Source organism: Camellia sinensis, chromosome 7 (assembly GCF_055761805.1).
Source record: "Camellia sinensis isolate YWXY chromosome 7, ASM5576180v1, whole genome shotgun sequence".
In the NCBI taxonomy this organism is placed as follows: domain Eukaryota; kingdom Viridiplantae; phylum Streptophyta; class Magnoliopsida; order Ericales; family Theaceae; genus Camellia; species Camellia sinensis.
The window spans coordinates 136,033,729-136,053,141 of NC_138967.1; the positions used below are offsets into that span (position 1 = coordinate 136,033,729).

The following is a 19,413-nucleotide window of genomic DNA, read 5'->3' on the forward strand; positions in this document are numbered from 1 at the left end:
GCAAAAAGGCAACAATGAAAAAACTAGGGTTTAGTTTTTGTTTTTTACTCAAAAGGTGTACATTGAATTTTTTTTTTATTTTTAAAAGATATGTACAAAGAATATTTTTATGTAATATTATGAGTGCTAGTAGATGTCTATTATGGTCATTTTAATTTATGATATAATTGCTATTAAAATGATATTTCATTAAGTGTGTGTACTGAGATAATTAGGTGTGTGAAAATAGAATTTCTCTAACTTTTAGGGTGCATTTAGAGACATCCACTTTACATGTACAAAAATAAAGAGGTAAATTATATTTGATCTCCTTGAGATTTGAAAAAAAAATGTAAGCAATTTAATAATTTTGATATAATTATATTGATATGTCTTTTAATGTCAAAGCGATAGAAACTAATACAAATATTACGAAGGCACAAAGATAAATAAGACAATATACAGTTTACTATAAAAAATGATGGCATCATTTTCTATTTATATGACCAAAGAATTATTGATAAAAATGAAGTTTATGTGAATCAAAACTTTTAAGGAATGTAATATAATTATGTCAAAATTATTTGACTTGTTATTTATTTTATTTCGTTTTTAAATCACAAGAGAGATCATTATAATTTATCCAATTTTTTTTAAAAAAAATGAAAATAAAACACTTCATTTGACACCAAACTCCCATGTCCAAAAAGAAAAAGTTCTCTTTTTCACTATCAGAAAACAAAAAGCAAAAGTTATTTGCCTGGGTGATTTCTTCTGCTTAAGGTAACCCAAATACCCTTTTTACTTACCATTATATTTGTTAATTAACTGACTCAGATTTATGCTGCTTTTTTCCTTTTTCTTTTTTCGATAACTTCATTATCTTTTTATTTCTCCCTGTTCTTTTTTTTTTTTTTTTTTTTTATAAATTTATAAAATAGTGAGTTTGACTTGTTAAAAGGCTCTGAAATGTCATAATACCGAGTCCAATAGTCCAATAGACCTGTGACTTTGTAGCTGGTAATTCACTCAAGTCAATTTTCAGCAGTCAACTTGGCCACTCTATTATTATCTTGTCCACTACTTCATTTTAATTGTCCACTACTTCATTTTAAATCCCTATTCCAGACTCATAAATTTCACTATGAATATACCAAAAAAAAAAAAAAAAATCAATTTCATCAAATATGAATAAATAAAAAAATCACATTTTTTTTAAAAATAAACAGTTTAAGTATAAATTCATTGTTAAAATTCATTTTAAAAGATAAAAAAACAATTTGTTTGTATCAAATAATGTCTGATGAAACTTATTTTTTATATAATTTATCTTTATTAGTGAGCATAAAAGATGAACGGTTCATATCGTCGTCCTCATGAGCTCCACAAAATTGAGTGAAGAATATGTGTATGGTGGATAATTGTATGGGAAATCCATTTCCCATCTTACTCTGATCAAACAAGTGGGATATCCCTGTCACAGTTTTTTTTTTTTTTTTAAGATAACATTTTTTTTTCTTACTTCAAAAACAAAACATAAATGTTAGCTCACAGGCAATTCAAGTTCACTTATAGTGTGTTTTTTTTCCTTCAAATCCAACTTAATTTGTTTGCCTTTTTGAACTTTGTCTCAAAAACTTACCAGGATTCTCACCCACCAAAAAAACAAAAAAAAAGACTTGCCAGGTCAAGCTCAAAAAGATTAATAAGCTTCAAAAAAATATTTAAATTTGACTTGTTTTCATAATGAATAGCAAACTCTACTTTTAACGAGACTTATATATAGCTAGTCCGTTTTACCACCATAAATTTTACAAAATTTATTGGGCCAACCACAATGCCAATTGATTTATATTTTTCTAAAAGCAAAATAAAATTTTAACAGATGATAAAAGCCATATCATTTTTGGTACTGTCTTAATATGTTTATCTAATAGTATACCCTGTCTCTCTAACCATGGCAATACACACTACCCACTGAACCTCTAGCAAACTGGTCCCAACTTATATGCAGCCTGCAATTCTGCCTCCGGCACAGTTTCCAGAACTCGAAATATATATAAACAGTTGACAGTCTAAAAATAATAATAATTGGAATACAATTTTGTAAAGCATCATATGTAGATAATGAACAACAAAAACAGAGGCTACACTTCACAATCTAGAGAACTTGCCCTAGCTATGTGTTACACCCTATATAACAAATGTAATACCGTCGTAGCAATGCGCCAATATCGACAGTGGCATAGAGTGGTGGTCGGTCTGAATAAAATCACCAGAGACTAAAAACCAAACAAAAATGAGCAGTTCAATTTGTCAAATCAACAATTAGTTCAACTACAAAATCTTGCCCATAATATTCTGAAACCACCATAAAAACTAGAACAAACTTGCTAATTGTGCAGACAAAAAGCCTAATCCTATAAGTAGAATAAAATTGCATCATCAGAAATCAAAACCACATTTTCGTCTTTAAATTGTAATATGCATCGAAAGCTTGATCTGCTAGTGCAGACTGCACAGCCTTATCATATCCCCCATGCAACGTAGCAGTCAATAATTCACATCAAAGTTCTGAAATCCACCCCTTCTTTCTCTTTTCTCTCCCTTTCTTTCTTTTCCCTCCAAAAAGAGGAAAATCAAAAGAAAATTTGGGTGGGGACTGAGTAAAACAATTACTATGCTATTTGCATATACAGAATATAACCAGCAATAAGCATATCACAATAGATTCAAGTTCGATTCTTAATAATTTAGTTTTAATGTGTTTTAACGACTCCGCACTTCAACAAGTCGCTGCCATTCCCCCCCCACCCCCTCCCTTTTTAGTGCACGAATAACAAACATTTATATATAATTTGGTTCAACATGGAAAATTAAGAAAACCTCTGGTTTGTGCAAGCACAGTATCTTCTCTGCACTGTACAATTTCCACAAACACAACAACAATACTGCAGAGCTAATACACAATAAAATGAGTACCTCCACAGCAAGCATTGTGATCGGTCACCTCTTCCTGCGTTTTGGCTCCACCTAGAATTCAGATCAGAGACAATGCCCCATCAAAAACTAAAAACTTGATCATTAATATAACAGAAACCATAGGCTGAGCAACATTTGATCAGATATCCAGAAATTCATGAAACATGAATTCTGAAAAAAATATTATTTAATTATCTACAGAAAAGACGAAAACCAAACTTCAACTTAGGTGAACATTAACAGTAAGGTTGGGATTGATGAGTTTTGCATAATAATGATCAGATTTGTTCTTAACAGTAAGTGATCGGATTGTTCTTAACATAAACACAAGTGATCAGATTTCCCTATTTTTCTTTTTTTAAACCTCTCATTGAGAACTTCAAAGGATCCAAATTTTTTAATTTCTTCTTTCAATTGAAGGAAATACACTGTAATAATGTTTTGCTCACTTTTGACATTACCACTGCTGAATATGTAACAATCAATGCCAAGGTTTTATACAATGCTTAGTTGACCTTCCCTTGGCTTGGCAGGTATCCTGCAATCACACAACGCTATCAAAATCACTTCTCCATTTCATCAGTCCAAGTCCATGCACATTTTTCCCTTCAATCTCCCTTTTCTTATGGAAAATCAGTCCATAATGCTGGAAATGACCACTCCTAGGTATCTCTTGGCCTTTGATTTGTAATAAACTTCCTAGATTTACTTACTAAGTTAACAGTAACATGTTCTCTGTCAATCCTACATAACCTAAAACCTCCAAGGTCTAGTGTGGCTTTATAGTTTTTTTTTTTTTAGTTATTTTATGGGTGACTTTATAGTTCCAATCTCTTAAATATGCCTAGTAAGCTGAAATATAACCAAAGCAGAAACACAATAACAACCAAATTTCTTAATATGGAGGCTATTGTCATGAGTTACATGTTGTGTTGCCCATTCTCACACTAATTACTGCTTGATGATAGATGCCCTTAATCATCTCAGTATAACTTATCAAAACTCCCTTCGTTCTAAATCATCCTTATTAACACTCACTCCTTATTTTTCCAAATCCTACCCATTGGCACCTTAATCTCATAAACATATGTTTCTATTACATCAATGAAACTAGTTATTCAAAAGATTGAGAAATGTTGTCAAATAGAAAATGAGGCTTTTTCAATAAGATGTCAGTCACAAGAGTTTTGTTACAGACTTGGTTTGAAAATTCTTCCTCGTGTGCTTTTTTATGAGCTTCAAGATAGAGAACATTAAAAAAATCATTGGCAACTTTCATGAATATTGTCAAACTAAAAAAGTAGACAGAGCTAATCCAATATGAAACATAGAAACAATCCATTATTACATTGAAACCTATGGTCAAAACCTAAGATGGAATACAACTTAATTCATTGCCCTTTTAGTAACCATCCAATTGGCATGACAGGCCAGAATATGGCATTAATGTATATCACATTGATCTTATTAAGGTTGTTGGCTTCATGTGCTTTGTGTTAGATTAATACTCGTCAAAAAAATGTGCTTTGTGTTTGATTAATACTTATCAAAAAAAAGTGCTTTGTGTTGAATTCATAAGACCAAATCATTATCATGTCATCACTTCACTCCCTCCATTTTGCTGCATCAACCAGCCAAAGGCAAACATTTAAAGATAAACAGGTAGTAAACAGTAAGCATCCCAACAACAGGCAGGGTAGACAATCTTTTATTCACACCCCAAAAAGAATTGCAATCAAATCCACCTATGACAGGAAATACATGGAAAGATAGTTTGAATTTAGCAGTGCAATAAAGTTATTAGATTCATTTTTTGTCAAAACTTAATTCTTTGCTGAAATTATGTTATTTGTCTTTCATTTTTTTTTTTTTTTTTTTTTTAATTTAAATTATTAATCTTTGTAGAAATATCTAAGTAAACAACTCCACATTAAAAAACAACTCTACCAGATAAGCCCACTAACCCTTTTACACACAAACTCGCATGTCATGAGTAAAAACATTATCAGATTGCAGTCGTGATTAGTCTTGCCCCATTTGGTGTGCTTACTGCAAGGTGCTTCTGTGATGCAAGACTAGTGAAGGGAGGACCTCCTACTAGTACTGAGCCCAAAACTAGTATGATGATTTTGGACTTAATAATTGTTTCTGTGGAAAAAAAAAAAAAAAGTGGCAAAATGATAAAGGCATTTAGGGTTTATATGTAACAATAAAAAGCAATGAATTAGGGAGTGAGAAGACAAGGTTTTAAAGGCTGTTTGTGAGCTGTTCTGGGCACTGCAAACAGTACTCATGAACAGTAAATTAATCTGTTTTGTCTTATTTTGCAATCTAGGGTTGAAGGATTGAAAACTATGAAGCTTGAGGGTTGAATAAGGGGTAACACAGTTTCGGTTTTGTGGATTTAGAGGCTCAAAGTGCAGAAAATTAATAAAAGAAGAATAAAAGTGTAGGTGTCACATCTAAGATTGAATTGTATCACACAATCATACAGTTTTTTTTTTTAAAAAAAATCTTGATATCTTATAAAAACTTCACAAATTCTCTAAAACACAACTCTGTATAATCAGAAATATTACATGGTTTTATATAGACTCAAAGGTATCTGTACGGGGAGGAAATATTCTTCGCCTTCTGTACTCCTTGCGTCCAAGCTCTGTGTCGCTCCGAATAACATCATTCAGCCTGCAAGCACAACGACGGTGAGCTACCCGGCGGGTGTGTTGCCAGAAAGCCCCTCTAACAGTCAAGCTAGCACCCTTAGAGAGAGAAGATAGAGCCAAAAGAGAGATAGCTCTAATAGCCAAAATTCAGATATGTTGCATGGAAGTGCCGCACAATTTATATAGTTTCCGCGAGCACCACTCTACTCATCCTTTCCTAGACCCGTGGATGTAATATCCTCTCTTCGTCTTACACGTGTATGGGACAATAGAGCCAAACAGCATCGACAAAACAGCTTAACGGTGTTGATGTGTATGGATGGTGGGATCTTCTCCTCAACTCTTGATTGGGCACATGGCAACCTCTACCGAGATACCCTTAGCGCGATGCTCCGATCCACCTTTGGAGCCACGCTATTTGCTCAGTCCTGTCAAGTACCCACAACAATGTTTGACCGAACTCTTCAGCTCGATCGCTCCCATGCTAGGCGGAGCCCAATTCAACAAGGACAAGTCCCGTCCAAACGGAAAGCTCGGTCAAGTACATAACCCTAATAACCTTGGCCTAACCCACTCCGAACTGTTCTATCTTGGACATGCAGTCCCCAAATCTGGCCCAAGCCTAAATTAGCTCAGCCCATATGTTCAGCCTAAATCCCCCTCTCAGTATCCTACAACTCTCCTAAATCAAATAAAAACATATAGAAAAACTTAATAACCATAACTTGTCCCATATCACAAACCATGAGCCCTATAACCCATGTCTAGAAGAATATGAAATTAGCAAAACACAACTAATCTATGCAACATTAGGAAACATATAATAAAATAATCCTGAAATAAGACTTAGCTAAGTCTTAAAACTTGTCTATACATGGTTCCAGTTAGTTCCAAGTGAGTTAGGCTTCAAACTAACCAATTTTGAATATTGCCACTTCTTTAACTTTATATATATATATATATATATCTTCATTTGGTTTGTTTTATTCTGATTATTTTAATAAATTAAGAATAAAAAATGAGTTCAGCAAAGTTAAAATTGCTTAACTGAATTATATTATCTTTCGACTTGCACTATGATAAAAGTGGCAATTCCTTGCATGATCATATTTCAAACACTTTCAAGCAACCTTGTTAAACTCATTTGCTGCTGCTTTTTTTAGCACTTTCCAATAAGCTCTAGAACTCCAAATTGGGCCTTAGTTACTAAGAAAAATAATGAGATATACATTCCATCAATGTTATTACAATGATAACAATGGAACAATGGGTAATGTAAGGTAAAAGCACTCATTATAATGTCTGCATTACCCTCACTTGACAAGGCCAGGACAGAATTATAATAGACAACTTATCTTAAAGTCAAACGCAATGTAGACATTCAAGTAAGAGCCCAGGACAGATAGATAATGACAGCATGAGTGCTGATCTACAATAGTCTTTTTGGTAAGGTTAAATATACATGGTATGGAAAAAAATGGCATAAGGACTCAGCCTCAGTGACAAAAGAGAAAAGAGAAGAAAAAGGAGTCTCTTTCTCTTATAATAACGGCGGACTGTTATCAGATGTTGAAGAAAAAGCTTTAATTGTTTAATTGTTTTTGTGGAGGGAAAAAAGGTGATAAAAAGATAAAGGCTTTTAGGGCTTATATGTACCAATAAAAAGCAATGATTTAGGGAGTGAGAAGATAAGGTTTTAGAGGCAGTTTGTGAGCTGTTCTGGCACTGCAAACAGTACTCGTGAACAGTAAATTAGGCTGTTTTGTCAAATTTTGCAATCTAGGGTTGAAGGATTGAAAACTATGATGCTTGAGGGCTGAATAAGATTAAGGAGCAACACAGTTCTGGTTTTGTGGACTTAGAGGCTCAAAGTGCAGAAAATTAATAAAAGAAGAATAAAAGTGAAGGCATCACACCTATGATTGATTGCATCACACAATCTTCATATATCTTAAGAAAACTTCACAAACTCTCTAAAACTCAACTCTGTATAATTACAAGTATTACATGACGACTCAAAGGAATCCTACAACTGCCCTGAACCAAATAAAAGATGTATAGAAAAACTTAATAACTTGACCAATATTACAAACCATGAGCAACCCCTATTGCTGTAACCCATGTCCAGAAGATTATGAAATTAGCAAAACACCACTAATCTATGCAACATTAGGAAAAACATATAATAAAATAATCCTGAAATAAGACACAGCTAAGGCTTAAAACTTGTCCATACATGGTTCTAGTTTGTCCCAAGTGAGTTCGGCTTGAAACTAACCAATTTTAAATGTTGCCCCTTCTTTAGCTTTTGCTGCCTGTAAATATACATATAGTCTTCGTGTGGTTTGCTTTATTCTGATTACTTGTAAGTAACAAATTAAGATGAAAAAAAAGTTTGGCAAAGTTACAATTTCTTAACTGAATCATATTATCTTCCAACTTGCACTATGATAAATTCCTTGGATGTCCATATTTCAAACACTTTGAAGCAACCTTGTCAAACTCATTTGCCACTGATTTTTTTAGCACCTTCCAATAAACTCAAGAACTCCAAATTGGGCCTTAGTTACTAAGAAAAATAATAAGATATACGTTCCATCTATGTCATTACAAAAGAATGAAAAGAATTATTCGGCTTACCAATCAATGAGGTAGAGGCCATGTATATATAATATATTCATGATACAATTTAGAAAATAATATACACAAGATAAGATTTCTATAATCAAAATAATTTCTATCCTAATTTTCAACATAATATTTTGATTTCTATATTCAATACTCCCCCTCAAACTGGCGTGAAGATATTCAATAAACGCAGCTTGTCAATGGAAGACTGGAGCAAAGCCGGTCCCATAGATTTTGTGAACATACCTGCCAATTGTTGAGAAGAAGAGACAAAAGATGGACGCACAATGCCAGTCTGAATCTTTTCTCGAATGAAATATATGTCAACCTCGATATGTTTGGTACGCTCATGAAGTACAAAATCAAAGGATAACATAATGGCAGATTTGTTATCACAAAATAAAAAGGAAGGAACAGTCTCCTCAAAACCCAACTCTGTCAGAGTAGAGCAAATCCAAAGAATCTCACACAAGGTTCTGAAAAGCGGTTGCGGTCGCCGTAACGGTGGCGGTGACACGGTTGCGGTTGCGGGGTGTAAAGGCCGTAGTGTAACGGTTGCGGTAACCGGAACCGTGAATTTTTTTATTTTTTGCACAATTTGAAAAAAACTTACCGATACACATATTTTTTTTCCATAATCATATTTATTGGGTTAAAAATAAATATTGATCAATTTTTATAAATTTTTAAGTATGATCCAATATATTTCATATTTTTAAATCACTATAAATTGAATTTTTTACATTTTATTTTAATAATTAATGACTTTATATTTTACAAAAAACCAATCACTAATTATTATATATAAGATAAATAATGACAAAAGTAAAAGAATAAATAAGAGCCTAAATATATATATATACATATTTTAACCAAATCAAATAGATAATAACCACACTTATTATTATTATTATTATTATTATTATTATTATTTTTTTCAAATAATATATAGATAGACACACACAAACAAAATGGTTTAGTGATAGCAGCTGAATAAAATAGCATACATCTTATAGTTTTAACAAATCAATAATATGTTCTTCATCTTCCCTCTTCTTTCTCTCTCTATCTCTTGTTCCTCTATTTTCTCTCTTTATCTTCCCTCTTCTCTCTATCTCTCTTCTCCCATTTTCAGTTTTTTTTTGTGTTTTTTTGAAAGAAACAGTTTGGAACCGTTACGTAACAGTGCATAACAGGCCGTTACGGCTGTTACGGCACCGTTACGACCGCTACAGCAGCCGCTACGGCCGACGCACCTGTGAATCTCAATCACACTGCAAAAGCGGCCGTAACGGGTGGCGGTAACCGCCAAAACCGTTACGTAACGGCGTTACGTAACGGTTGCGGCCGCTTTTTAAAACCTTGATCTCACATGTCTCATGTGCCATAACCCGATACCTAGCCTCTGCAGAAGACCTAGAAACCATTGCTTGCTTCTTACTTTTCCATGAGATAAGATGATCACCATAGAAAGTACAAAAGTCAGAAGCGGAACGCCGATCAGTCCTAGATCCTGCATAGTCTGCATCGGTGAAACAGGAGAGCCCAGATTGAAGACCAGCGGTAAAGAACAACCCTAAGCCAGGAGTAGTTTTTCAATACCTCAAAATATGATGAACCACGTCAAGGTGCTCTTTAAGAGGTGCATGCATGAACTGACTCACAGCACTAACTGCAAATGTCAAATCAAGTCTAGTGTTGGTCAAATAAATGAGGCATCCAAGAAGACGCTGATACATGCCTAGGTCATCCAGCAACTCACCAGAATATAATGTGAGTTTGACATTAGGATCCATAGGAATAGAAGTAAGTTTACACCCTAACATACCAATATCTTGAAGCAAGTCAAGGGTGTACTTTCTTCGAAATAAGGAGATCCCCTTCTTTGAGTGAACCACCTCAATGCCTAGAAAATATTTGAGACATCCCAGATCCTTACTATCAAAAGTTTAGCCCAAGTCCTTCGTTACTTGACCAATGCTGATAAAGTTATCACCTGTGAGAATAATATCATCCACATAAACTAACAAGACTATACACTGACCTGCAGAATTCCGGCGAATGAAACAAGTGTGATTGGAGTGGCACTGGACAAAGCCCATTGATATAATAACAGAACTAAAGCAACTTAACCATACTCGTGGAGACTGTTTCAGACCATACAAAGATTTGCGTAACCAACACACTTTTCCTGAATACTCCCCCTCAGTCTGAAAATCTGGTGAAGGAGCCATATAAATCGTCTCAAGAAGATCTCCATGAAGAAATGCATTCTTGACATCAAGCTAATGAAGAGACTAAGAATGTGATGCTACAAGGGAGATAAGGAGATATACAGAAGTAAACTTGGAGACAGGGACAAAAGTGGCACCAAAATCCTTGCTAGGAATCTGTGTGAAACCTTTGGCCACCAAGCAGGCTTTGTAACGGTTAATTGAGTCATCAGCGAGGTACTTTATAGTGAATACCTATTTGCAACCAACTATGCTTTCCCCAGGAGGTTAAGGTATAAGATCCTAAGTGTAATTCTATTCTAAGGCCACCATGTCAGTCTACATAGCCGCTACCCATTTGGGATTCTAAAAGGCCTCAAATACAAAATGAGGAATGGATTCCGACTCAAGCTTGCCAAGAAAAGAACAGTAAGAAGGGGAAACCCAGTCATAGGAAAGATACTAGGAAATAGGATGACAAGTACAACTCAAACAATTTGGAGGATGTCGATCCCAATGTGAGTTACGACGAGGAGGTGAAGGAGAAGCTAAAGGAGAAGAGTTACCTGGCCTAGAGATCGGAGAGGCGGCAGGGAGGGCTGAGTACGTGGGTGACGGGAGTATCCTTGCAATGGAGGAGGAGACGAAGGCAGAGAAGGAAGAAGGGGGGCAGCCTCATTCTCAACCTCGTCCAAAATGGTCACCGAACGAACAATGGAAGTAACAAGAGAAAAAGCCTACAAAGAAGAGTTAGTACCAAATAAAAAAAGATCCTCACAAAACGTAACATCCAAAGTGTGTGAAAATGACGAGATACATAACACCTATACCCTCTGGACATAGAAGAGTATCCTAAGAAGATACAACAAATAGATTTGCCATAACTTTGTGAGAGTGGGACTCCGATTTTGAACAAAATAGGTACACCCAAAGACATGAGGTAATAGTAGAAATAGAGTAGTGGTGGGCATAAGGGTATGAAACGGAGTGAGTCCATACAACACATGATTAAGGGTCCTATTAATGAGGTAAATATCAGTAAGAACAGTCATATGCCAATAAGACTTGGAAACACCCATACCTCAAAAAAAGACACCGGACAACAGACATAATATGACGATTTTTGCGTTCAGCAATACCATTTTGTTCAGGGGTCCGAGGACAAGTTGTTGAAGAATACTGGTTTGATTAAGATGGGAATGAAATGCATTAGAAATATATTTCCCACCATTATCAGAACGGACAGTCTTAACAACTGCATGAAACTAAGTTTTAATCATCTGTAAAAATTGGACAAAAATGGGAAAGACGTCAGACTTATGATGAATTAGATAAACCCAAGTGCACCTAGTGTGATCATCAATAAAAGTCACATAATATCTATGACTAAAAAAAACAGTGACAGGGAAAGGACCCCAGACACCAGAATGTATAAGATCAAAAGCACTAGGAGCACAAGTCATATAAGGGATATAGCTAGTATGGGTATGCTTAGATAACTCACAAACCACACAATGAAACTTAAAATCTTTGCAAGCTTTATTAAATGAGGGAAAAAGTTGACATAAATATTAAAAATTAACATGACCCATACGAGCGTGCCATAATTCTAAAGTTTGAATATTAAAAACACAAGACATGAAAGCAGACAAAACAGGGGTCAGAAAACTAGCTAAGGAAGAAGAGGAAGGCTCATCCGGTAGATCCCCAAAGTAGTGTAGCCCATCACACTCATAGCCCTTGCCAAAAATCCTTTTCAAACTCAAGTCCTGTAAAAGGCAAGAGGAGGGTAAGAAGATGACAGCACAATTAAATTGTTTGGCAATACGACTAATAGATAAGAGATTATATGCAAAATTTGGAACATGTAAAATAGATGACAAAATAACGGTAGAGGATAAAGACACTACACTCTTATGACAAACAGAGGATAACGAACCGTCAGCAAGGCACACAGATTGGGCAATAGTAGTAAGGACTAGCGAAGAAAGAAAGGAAAACTCACCCATCATATGATCATTAGCCCTAGAATCCAGAACCTATGAGGGACTAGCAAACCGAACATGGAAAGCAGTAGAAGTACCTGGTGCAAGGGTGGTAGCAGTGGTAGGTGATGGGCCAAGAGAACTGGCAGTAAGAGATCCAAGTTGAGCCTGAAGCTGACCAATCTAAGTCTGTAACTCCTGTAAATTAGGGAGATGAGGAGACTTATGAGCAGGAGTAGCAAAATCCACTAGAGTCGCAATACGAGGGGTGCCAGCACTACGAGGGCGAGAGGAACGTCGCCTCAACTCAGGATGAAGTTTGAAGCAACGAGCCTTAACATGACCAGAAATGCCACAATGATGACAAGTAACTGGACTAGTAGAACCCCGAGACCCAGACTTTGCAGCAAGAGTCATCTGATTAGATGAAACTGGAGATACAAGAGAAGGATTCGGCAAAACCAGACGCCTACGACACTCATCACTATCAATGGTGGCAAAGGCCTCATAGAGAGAGAGCATAGGTAATGTGTTTAAAATCTAAGTTCGAGGGAATTCAAACTCAGAGTTTAAACCCATCAGAAACTGGTAAGTATGCTGGCGAGCAAGGCGTTTGGACACAAGAGAGGCAGCATATGTTGGTGACTCAGTCAAGGGCTCATATTGAGCCAATTCTTCCCAACGGGCTTGAAGGTATCCAAAGAATTTTGACACGGAAAGATCCAAGGCAGATTGAGAAGCACAAGCAATATCCTGATAGAGCTCAAAGATGAGAGCATCATTATGTGCATGAGCATACATCTATGACAAGGTATGCCATAGACCAAGAATTGTGTTGCAATAGAGAAACATGTGATAAATACGATCTTCCATGAAGTTGAACATCCATCCCAAAATAGTGCAGTTATCAATATCCCACTGTGCACGAGTAGGATCTGTTGCAGCTAGCTGGGTAATGGAAAATAAAAGCCAATAAAGTTTTTCCTTGCCCCCTAAATAGAGTTTAAGGGAGCGGCTCCAAGCGACAAAATGTTTCCCATTCAACACCACACTCATAATACGATGAACAGGAGTGTGATGATGAGAGAGAAAAATCAAAACTAATTGGAACAGGCTTGGTGAGTATATTAGCAAAGGATGTATCAGTCATGGTGGAAGAAAAGGGGCTGAAAAACACACAAAGATAGCAACACAGTCCAAGAAAAAATAAGAAGCCGGAAAAACTCAACGGCTTATCTAAATAGATATTACCGAATAAACCCAGTAGACCAAAAGAATAAAAGGACAGACAAAGGGCTTAATACATTACTCCAATCACCCCAAGAAGGGGAAAAAAAACAGCCACGTACCACCTAAAGAGGTAGCCGAAGTACCTAAGACCAGAACCAAGTCTGGTTGGTAGCAACCAGAGCCTCGGCAAGGATAAAAAAGGCCTACCGAGGTGAAGACAAGGAAGGAGAGGGATTGGGAAGACTTGGTTGAGGCTGTCGGAGGGAGAAAAGGAGTTGGAAAGGGCTGTCGGAGGTTAGAGAGAAAAAAAAAGACAGTCAGTGGTGATGGGTGGTTAAGAGAGAGACAGGCCTAGCCTTGAGATTTTCGGGGCCCAAAGCCGATAATCAACTAATAAATTTCTGGGGGCCTTCACATTTTTTTTTTCAATGAAAAAAAAAAATTGAAGGTAAAAGATAAAAGATTTGTGTCAAAATCACAAAAAAATACTTAGCATTACATTATAACAACTAATAAGTATCGCTTGATTCTTACTCTTCTTACATTTTTAAAAGCAAATAAATCAATCATTCTTGCATAATCTAGTTTTTTTGCAAAATTATTTTCAATGGATAACAATGCTAATTATTTTAAATGGGCCTTTCAATTTTTTTAATGAGTCAATTTATTTTAAATTAGTTTGGGTCTTCCTTAATTTTTTTTAAATTTAAAACATACCTAATATATTACACTAAACTATAATACGAGGGGGCCTTTTTTGGGACTATTGTTAATGGATAACTATGCTAATTTGTTTGAATGGGTATTTCAATTTTTGAATGGGTCAATTTATTTTAAGTTAGTTTGGGCCTTCTTTAATTTTTTTTGAACTTAAAACATACCTAATATATTACACTAAATTATAATAGGAGGGGCCTCTTTTTTGGATCTATTTTGAGGGGCCCTAGGCCATGACCTAGGGAACCTATGCCCAGGGCCGGCCTTGGAGAGAGACGGCTAGGGAGGCTCTGATACCACAAAGAATGAAAATAATTATTTGACTTACCAATCAACGAGGTAGAGGCCATGTATATATAATATATTCATGATACAATTTAGGAAACAATATACACAAGGTAAGAATCCTATAATCAAAATAATTCCTATTCTAATTTCCATATTCAAACATAATATTTTGATTTCTATATTCAACAATTACAGTGATAACAATGCGTAACATAAGGCAAAAGCACTCATTATAATGTCTGCATTACCCTCTCTTGACAAGGCCAGGGCAGAACTATGATGGATAACCTATCCTAAAGTCAAAAGCAATGTAGACATTCAGGTAAGAGCCCAGGATAGGGAGGTAATGACAGCATGAGTGCTGATCTACTATTGTCTTTTTGGTAAGGTTAAATATACATGGTATGGAAAAAATGGCAGATAAGGAATCAGCCTCCGTGGGTAAAGAGAAAATAGAACAAAAAGGAGTCTCTTTCTCATAATAATGGCAGGCTGTTATCAGATGTTGAAGAAAAAGCATTACTGGTTCTTAGTATCAAACAAGGTTCAGTAAGGAAAGCTAGAAAGCTGGCAATTAATGTTTTTGACTTGATGAGGGTGTAATGGTAAGCAAAAAGGCCCATGATGTCCCCTGAGATGATTCTGATATTAACTGGAGTATATATATTCTTCAAGTTGGGTATGCATCTTAGAGTTAGATTAGATGAATACCAAATCTAAGAACATGGATTTACATTGAAATATCACCAGGACATTTCCTTAGCCTCCAATCAAAAACTTTCTCGTTGAACATTGGTACTTTTTATAATTTCCTTCTGACATATTTTTTATAAAAAATTAAAAAAAAAAATTAATGAGAAATATATATGTAACACAGATTCTGGAAATATACCTAGAAAGTATTATATGAAAATTCAAATGAACCAGGTAAGTGCTCTTTTTATTTCTCTGTTGGATACTCTTGTTGGGGAACTGTCTTCTAACACATCTCAGCACATAACCCATACCCATACACAAATTTTTTAACAAAAATTCCCATACTCATGTAGTTTAAGTGTTCATCTAACATAGGTGTCCATAATACAGTATGCTGATCTCATTACAGTCACATTCTCATAATTTGAATGACATAACAAATTAGCAATATATATTCATAGAATCAATTGAGAAGACCATGCTTCATTGTGCACATAAGATAAGATATAGCTACATTAACTATATTAAGTAATGACAGCATATACAGAGATCCAATTATTCTCACCTTAGTCTGAACAGATGGCGATACTGGGAATGAGTTTAAGGATCGTTTTGCATCATCATCAGAAGAACATTCAGCACACATAAAGTGCTCCAATTTCTTTGCTTCTTCAATAGTCATACCCATACAAGAAGGATGAAACCTGCAAAATATTGGTATATGTATAAAGAAAAAAATGTCCCCAATTATGGATATTATCATGCACACATGCACATAAGTTAAGAGACAGAATGCAGATAAATATGTTTGAGGCCGAGTACCTAAATAACAACTAATAAAAAAGAGCCTCTCTGCAAGCTAGAAAAACAAAACACAGTCATGCAATGTAATGTCTCACGCTAAATGAACTCAATTTAACCAATATAATATAAGAAACTCTTCATATTCATGGGAGATAGCACATTCATGTAATCTTCACTCTACATAATCCTTGAACTACTCATGGTAGTCTATGAGATTCTACCCTGTCATTCCAATAAATATTATGCAGGAGATGGAAAGAAAAAGATGTCCAATAGACAAGAGTACACAACATAAATCTGAATCTCCAAAATCCAATATCACTTGAGGAGACCAAGGCATTCACCCCCATCTACATTTTACACTTTCTACAAGGCGAGGCCCTGTTTGGTGCAGCTTAAAAGCTGCTTATTTCAGCTTTCAGCTTAATTTAAGCTATTTTGATGTGTTTGGTTTAGCTTATAGCTTATAGCTTATAGCTTTTTGGAAGTCAGAAATCAGCTTATCCCTTGAGTGGTGCAGGAGATGCTTAATTTATAAGTCAAAAATCAGCTTATGTTCATGGTTATAAACTATAAGTTGTTTAAGCATAAGCTATAAGCACTTTTCCACAGCTCTACCAAACAGGGCCTAAGATATTTCTAGATTTCTACCTTCTTAGAGAACATGTTTGAAATACAACATATGTACAAGTAAGTAACACATGTACAAGCAAGAAAGATGCACAGTTGAATTTTAGGAAAGAAGTGTACTACAAATGACAAACCAATTACAGTAGATCTTGACAGAATCACACTTTATACAACACTTAGAATATGCTCCACTGCCCACTATTCAATTAAATGAGCAAGCACTACCATGTGAATTACCAAATCAATAGCAGAAGACTGATTAAAACTTCAACACCCATCATTCTCAAAGTGGCTTCATATGTGATGTAGCTTGAAACTTCATGAAACTTATTTGAGCACATGGTGGGGAAAATAATATATATTTGTTTAAAAATATCATGAAACAGAGATGAAGTGATGGAATCGATAAGGCTCCGTTTGATTAGAAATAAATAAATGATGGAAAGTGAAAATGATAGAGAGTGAGGTAAAGGAAAGAAAAGGAAAATGAAATATATTTTCTTGTAACATATTTTTACTTTCTTGTATTTTCTTGTGTTTTTTGAAAGAAACTATAAGCTTAGTTACCACGCTATTATGAGTTGTACAAGAAAATTAACTTTCTTGTAACTTCCACTATTTCATACTAAACAAACTCAAATCTATATATATATATATATATGTTTTTTCATTTCTTTCACTTTTACCATTTTCATCCTAACCAAACTGAGCCTGGGGGGGATTAGAAAGAAAATATAGAGTGAATATATCAAGGAAGATAAAGAAAATAGAATGGACAAGAGAAAGAAAGAGGATATAGAAATAAGAGATGACAAAAAGGGAAGAGGGGGGAGAGAGAGAGACAGAGAAATCTGTTTCAAATATTTATTCAAATTCTATTAATCTTCTAAAGATAATTTGGTTTTCACACCAAAAAGCACATATAGGCTTCATATGAAGTATTAAAAGCTCATAGATATCTTCTAAAACAAAGAATACCTAACATAGAAACCTCATATTTCTAAAATTCTATCACTTTAGCCTTCAAAAGTCCTAACAAAATAAATAAAAATATAGCAAGGTTAAATCAACTACATTATCTTCTTGCAAGTGCCATATCGACTACATGGCATCAATATGATACCTCCCGAAATCTAGTCCATTTAGGCTATATTGAATTTTGAATTAGTCAAGGGAAAATAATAGGTAAATAAAATTACTTGGGCAAATTCACTTTTCTAAGGGCAATCAAAAATTATAAATTTCTCAAGAAATGCATACTCATTTCCTTTCCAATCTCCTAACCCAACCAAACACAACTAAAAAAATTAAGACTTTCTCATTTTACTTTCCATTTATTTTCCTTTTCCTTTCCCTGGATTTGCATTAATCAATGTTCATACACTTAAATCAGGTTATCAAAAGAAAGCTAAACTAAACCAAGTACAAGTAATAGCAACTGTGTCTATAATGGAAAAAAAATCAAAGTTTTGTACTTGATCAAAGATTGAAATCCATTCTAATTATATCTCCCCAACACAATACTGAAGTAATTTTTCAAACCATCACCCAATTAAACAAAAAGACAGTTAAAACTATGCACCCAAAAAAAAAAAAAAAGTTAAAGAAACATACCAGTCCTTGCAACCCTCACATTGCACCATGAGGTCATCTGGGTTATATGGCATCTCACACTTGCAATACCTTCAAAAGAATTTAAATAAAACAGTAATGGGTTAGTCAAGACAATCACACAAACTACAACAAAAAAATCCAAAATCCAACAACAAAATTGGAACTCACACAGCCACACGGTCCGGAGTAAACCCTCCGGTGGCAGCCTTGTATTCAAACCGACAAAAGTAATCCTCAGCCCCAACATTTTCAAGCTTAGTGTAATTCTTAAAAGTATGAACAATGCACTTCCCTTCTATAGTATGAGCACTCTGCACATCATAATGGTCCGACAAGAACAATTCTTTCGCTCCGTGAAACTGTCTCCGTCCTCCTAAGGACTCCTCCGGCCGGTAGTACCACCGGACCCGAACCTTGACGTTGTTCCGGTGATCAGCCTCGATCTTCTCCACGCGTGCCACATAGGGAGGCTTATCGGAGTCCGATGGTCGCATCAACACACAATCTCCAGCTGCCAAAAACATCCATAAGCACAATATTACAAAAAAAAAAAAAAAAAAAAAAATCAAAAGAAAAAAAAGAAAGATTGAGAGGTAGAGAAGGGTACGTCTGACGATTTTGTTGGTGCCTTTGATGGAGTAAGAATCCAAGTCTTTTTTGCCAGGTTTGGTCTTCGCCATGAATATGTATATGTATGTGGAGAGAGAGACAGAGTGTTTTGGAATTTGTAGAGAGAAGGGGTTGAATCGGAGGTTAGTTTGGAGGGAAAAGCATGGTGATGAGATTGGAAGAGTGGGGGGTTTGAGAGAGATTGAAGGATTACAGTAGAAATAAAGAACCCTAGCTGCTGCTGGTATGGGGAGACTGGGGAGTGAGAGAGAGGAGAGAGAGGGTTTATCTAGAGAGAGAAAGAGGAGGGGGGAGACAGAGGTCGGACGAGGGGGGGTTTTGTTTGTCTGCGGACAGGAATTTTGACGGAGACGT

The 19,413-nt window shown here is 35.3% G+C and overlaps 1 protein-coding gene and 1 long non-coding RNA gene across 4 annotated transcripts; both read right to left on the reverse strand.

The window, feature by feature from the left end:
- Positions 1-2,017: 2,017 nt before the first annotated feature.
- LOC114275392 (chromatin remodeling protein EBS) lies at positions 2,018-19,413 on the reverse strand. 3 transcript variants are annotated; one of them, XM_082879442.1, is made up of 6 exons: positions 19,037-19,413; positions 18,598-18,940; positions 18,430-18,498; positions 15,947-16,085; positions 2,962-3,012; positions 2,018-2,261 (listed from the first exon to the last, which is right to left on the reverse strand). In XM_082879442.1, exons 1-5 carry the CDS (start codon positions 19,107-19,109, stop codon positions 2,986-2,988), a joined length of 651 nt encoding a protein of 216 aa, XP_082735568.1. In that variant the 5' UTR covers positions 19,110-19,413; the 3' UTR covers positions 2,018-2,261; positions 2,962-2,985. The 3 variants fall into 3 exon arrangements, with proteins under 3 accessions (XP_082735568.1, XP_028073223.1, XP_028073221.2); XM_028217422.2 differs by lacking the exons at positions 2,018-2,261; positions 2,962-3,012 and adding an exon at positions 5,412-5,646; XM_028217420.2 differs by lacking the exons at positions 2,018-2,261; positions 2,962-3,012 and adding an exon at positions 11,981-12,234.
- LOC145795336 (uncharacterized) lies at positions 9,642-10,217 on the reverse strand. The gene is made up of 3 exons (XR_014336125.1): positions 10,081-10,217; positions 9,855-9,924; positions 9,642-9,774 (listed from the first exon to the last, which is right to left on the reverse strand). It is a non-coding gene; the product is annotated as an uncharacterized LOC145795336 (long non-coding RNA).

Excerpts from the sequence above, each read along its gene's own strand:
- LOC114275392 (XM_028217420.2), bottom strand. The coding sequence starts at position 19,109 with ATGGCGAAGACCAAACCTGGCAAAAAAGACTTGGATTCTTACTCCATC. Across the intron at positions 18,941-19,036 it reads CACCAACAAAATCGTCAGAC|CTGGAGATTGTGTGTTGATG; the intron begins GTACCCTTCTCT and ends TGTTTTTGGCAG. Across the intron at positions 18,499-18,597 it reads ACTCCGGACCGTGTGGCTGT|GTATTGCAAGTGTGAGATGC; the intron begins GTGAGTTCCAAT and ends ATTCTTTTGAAG.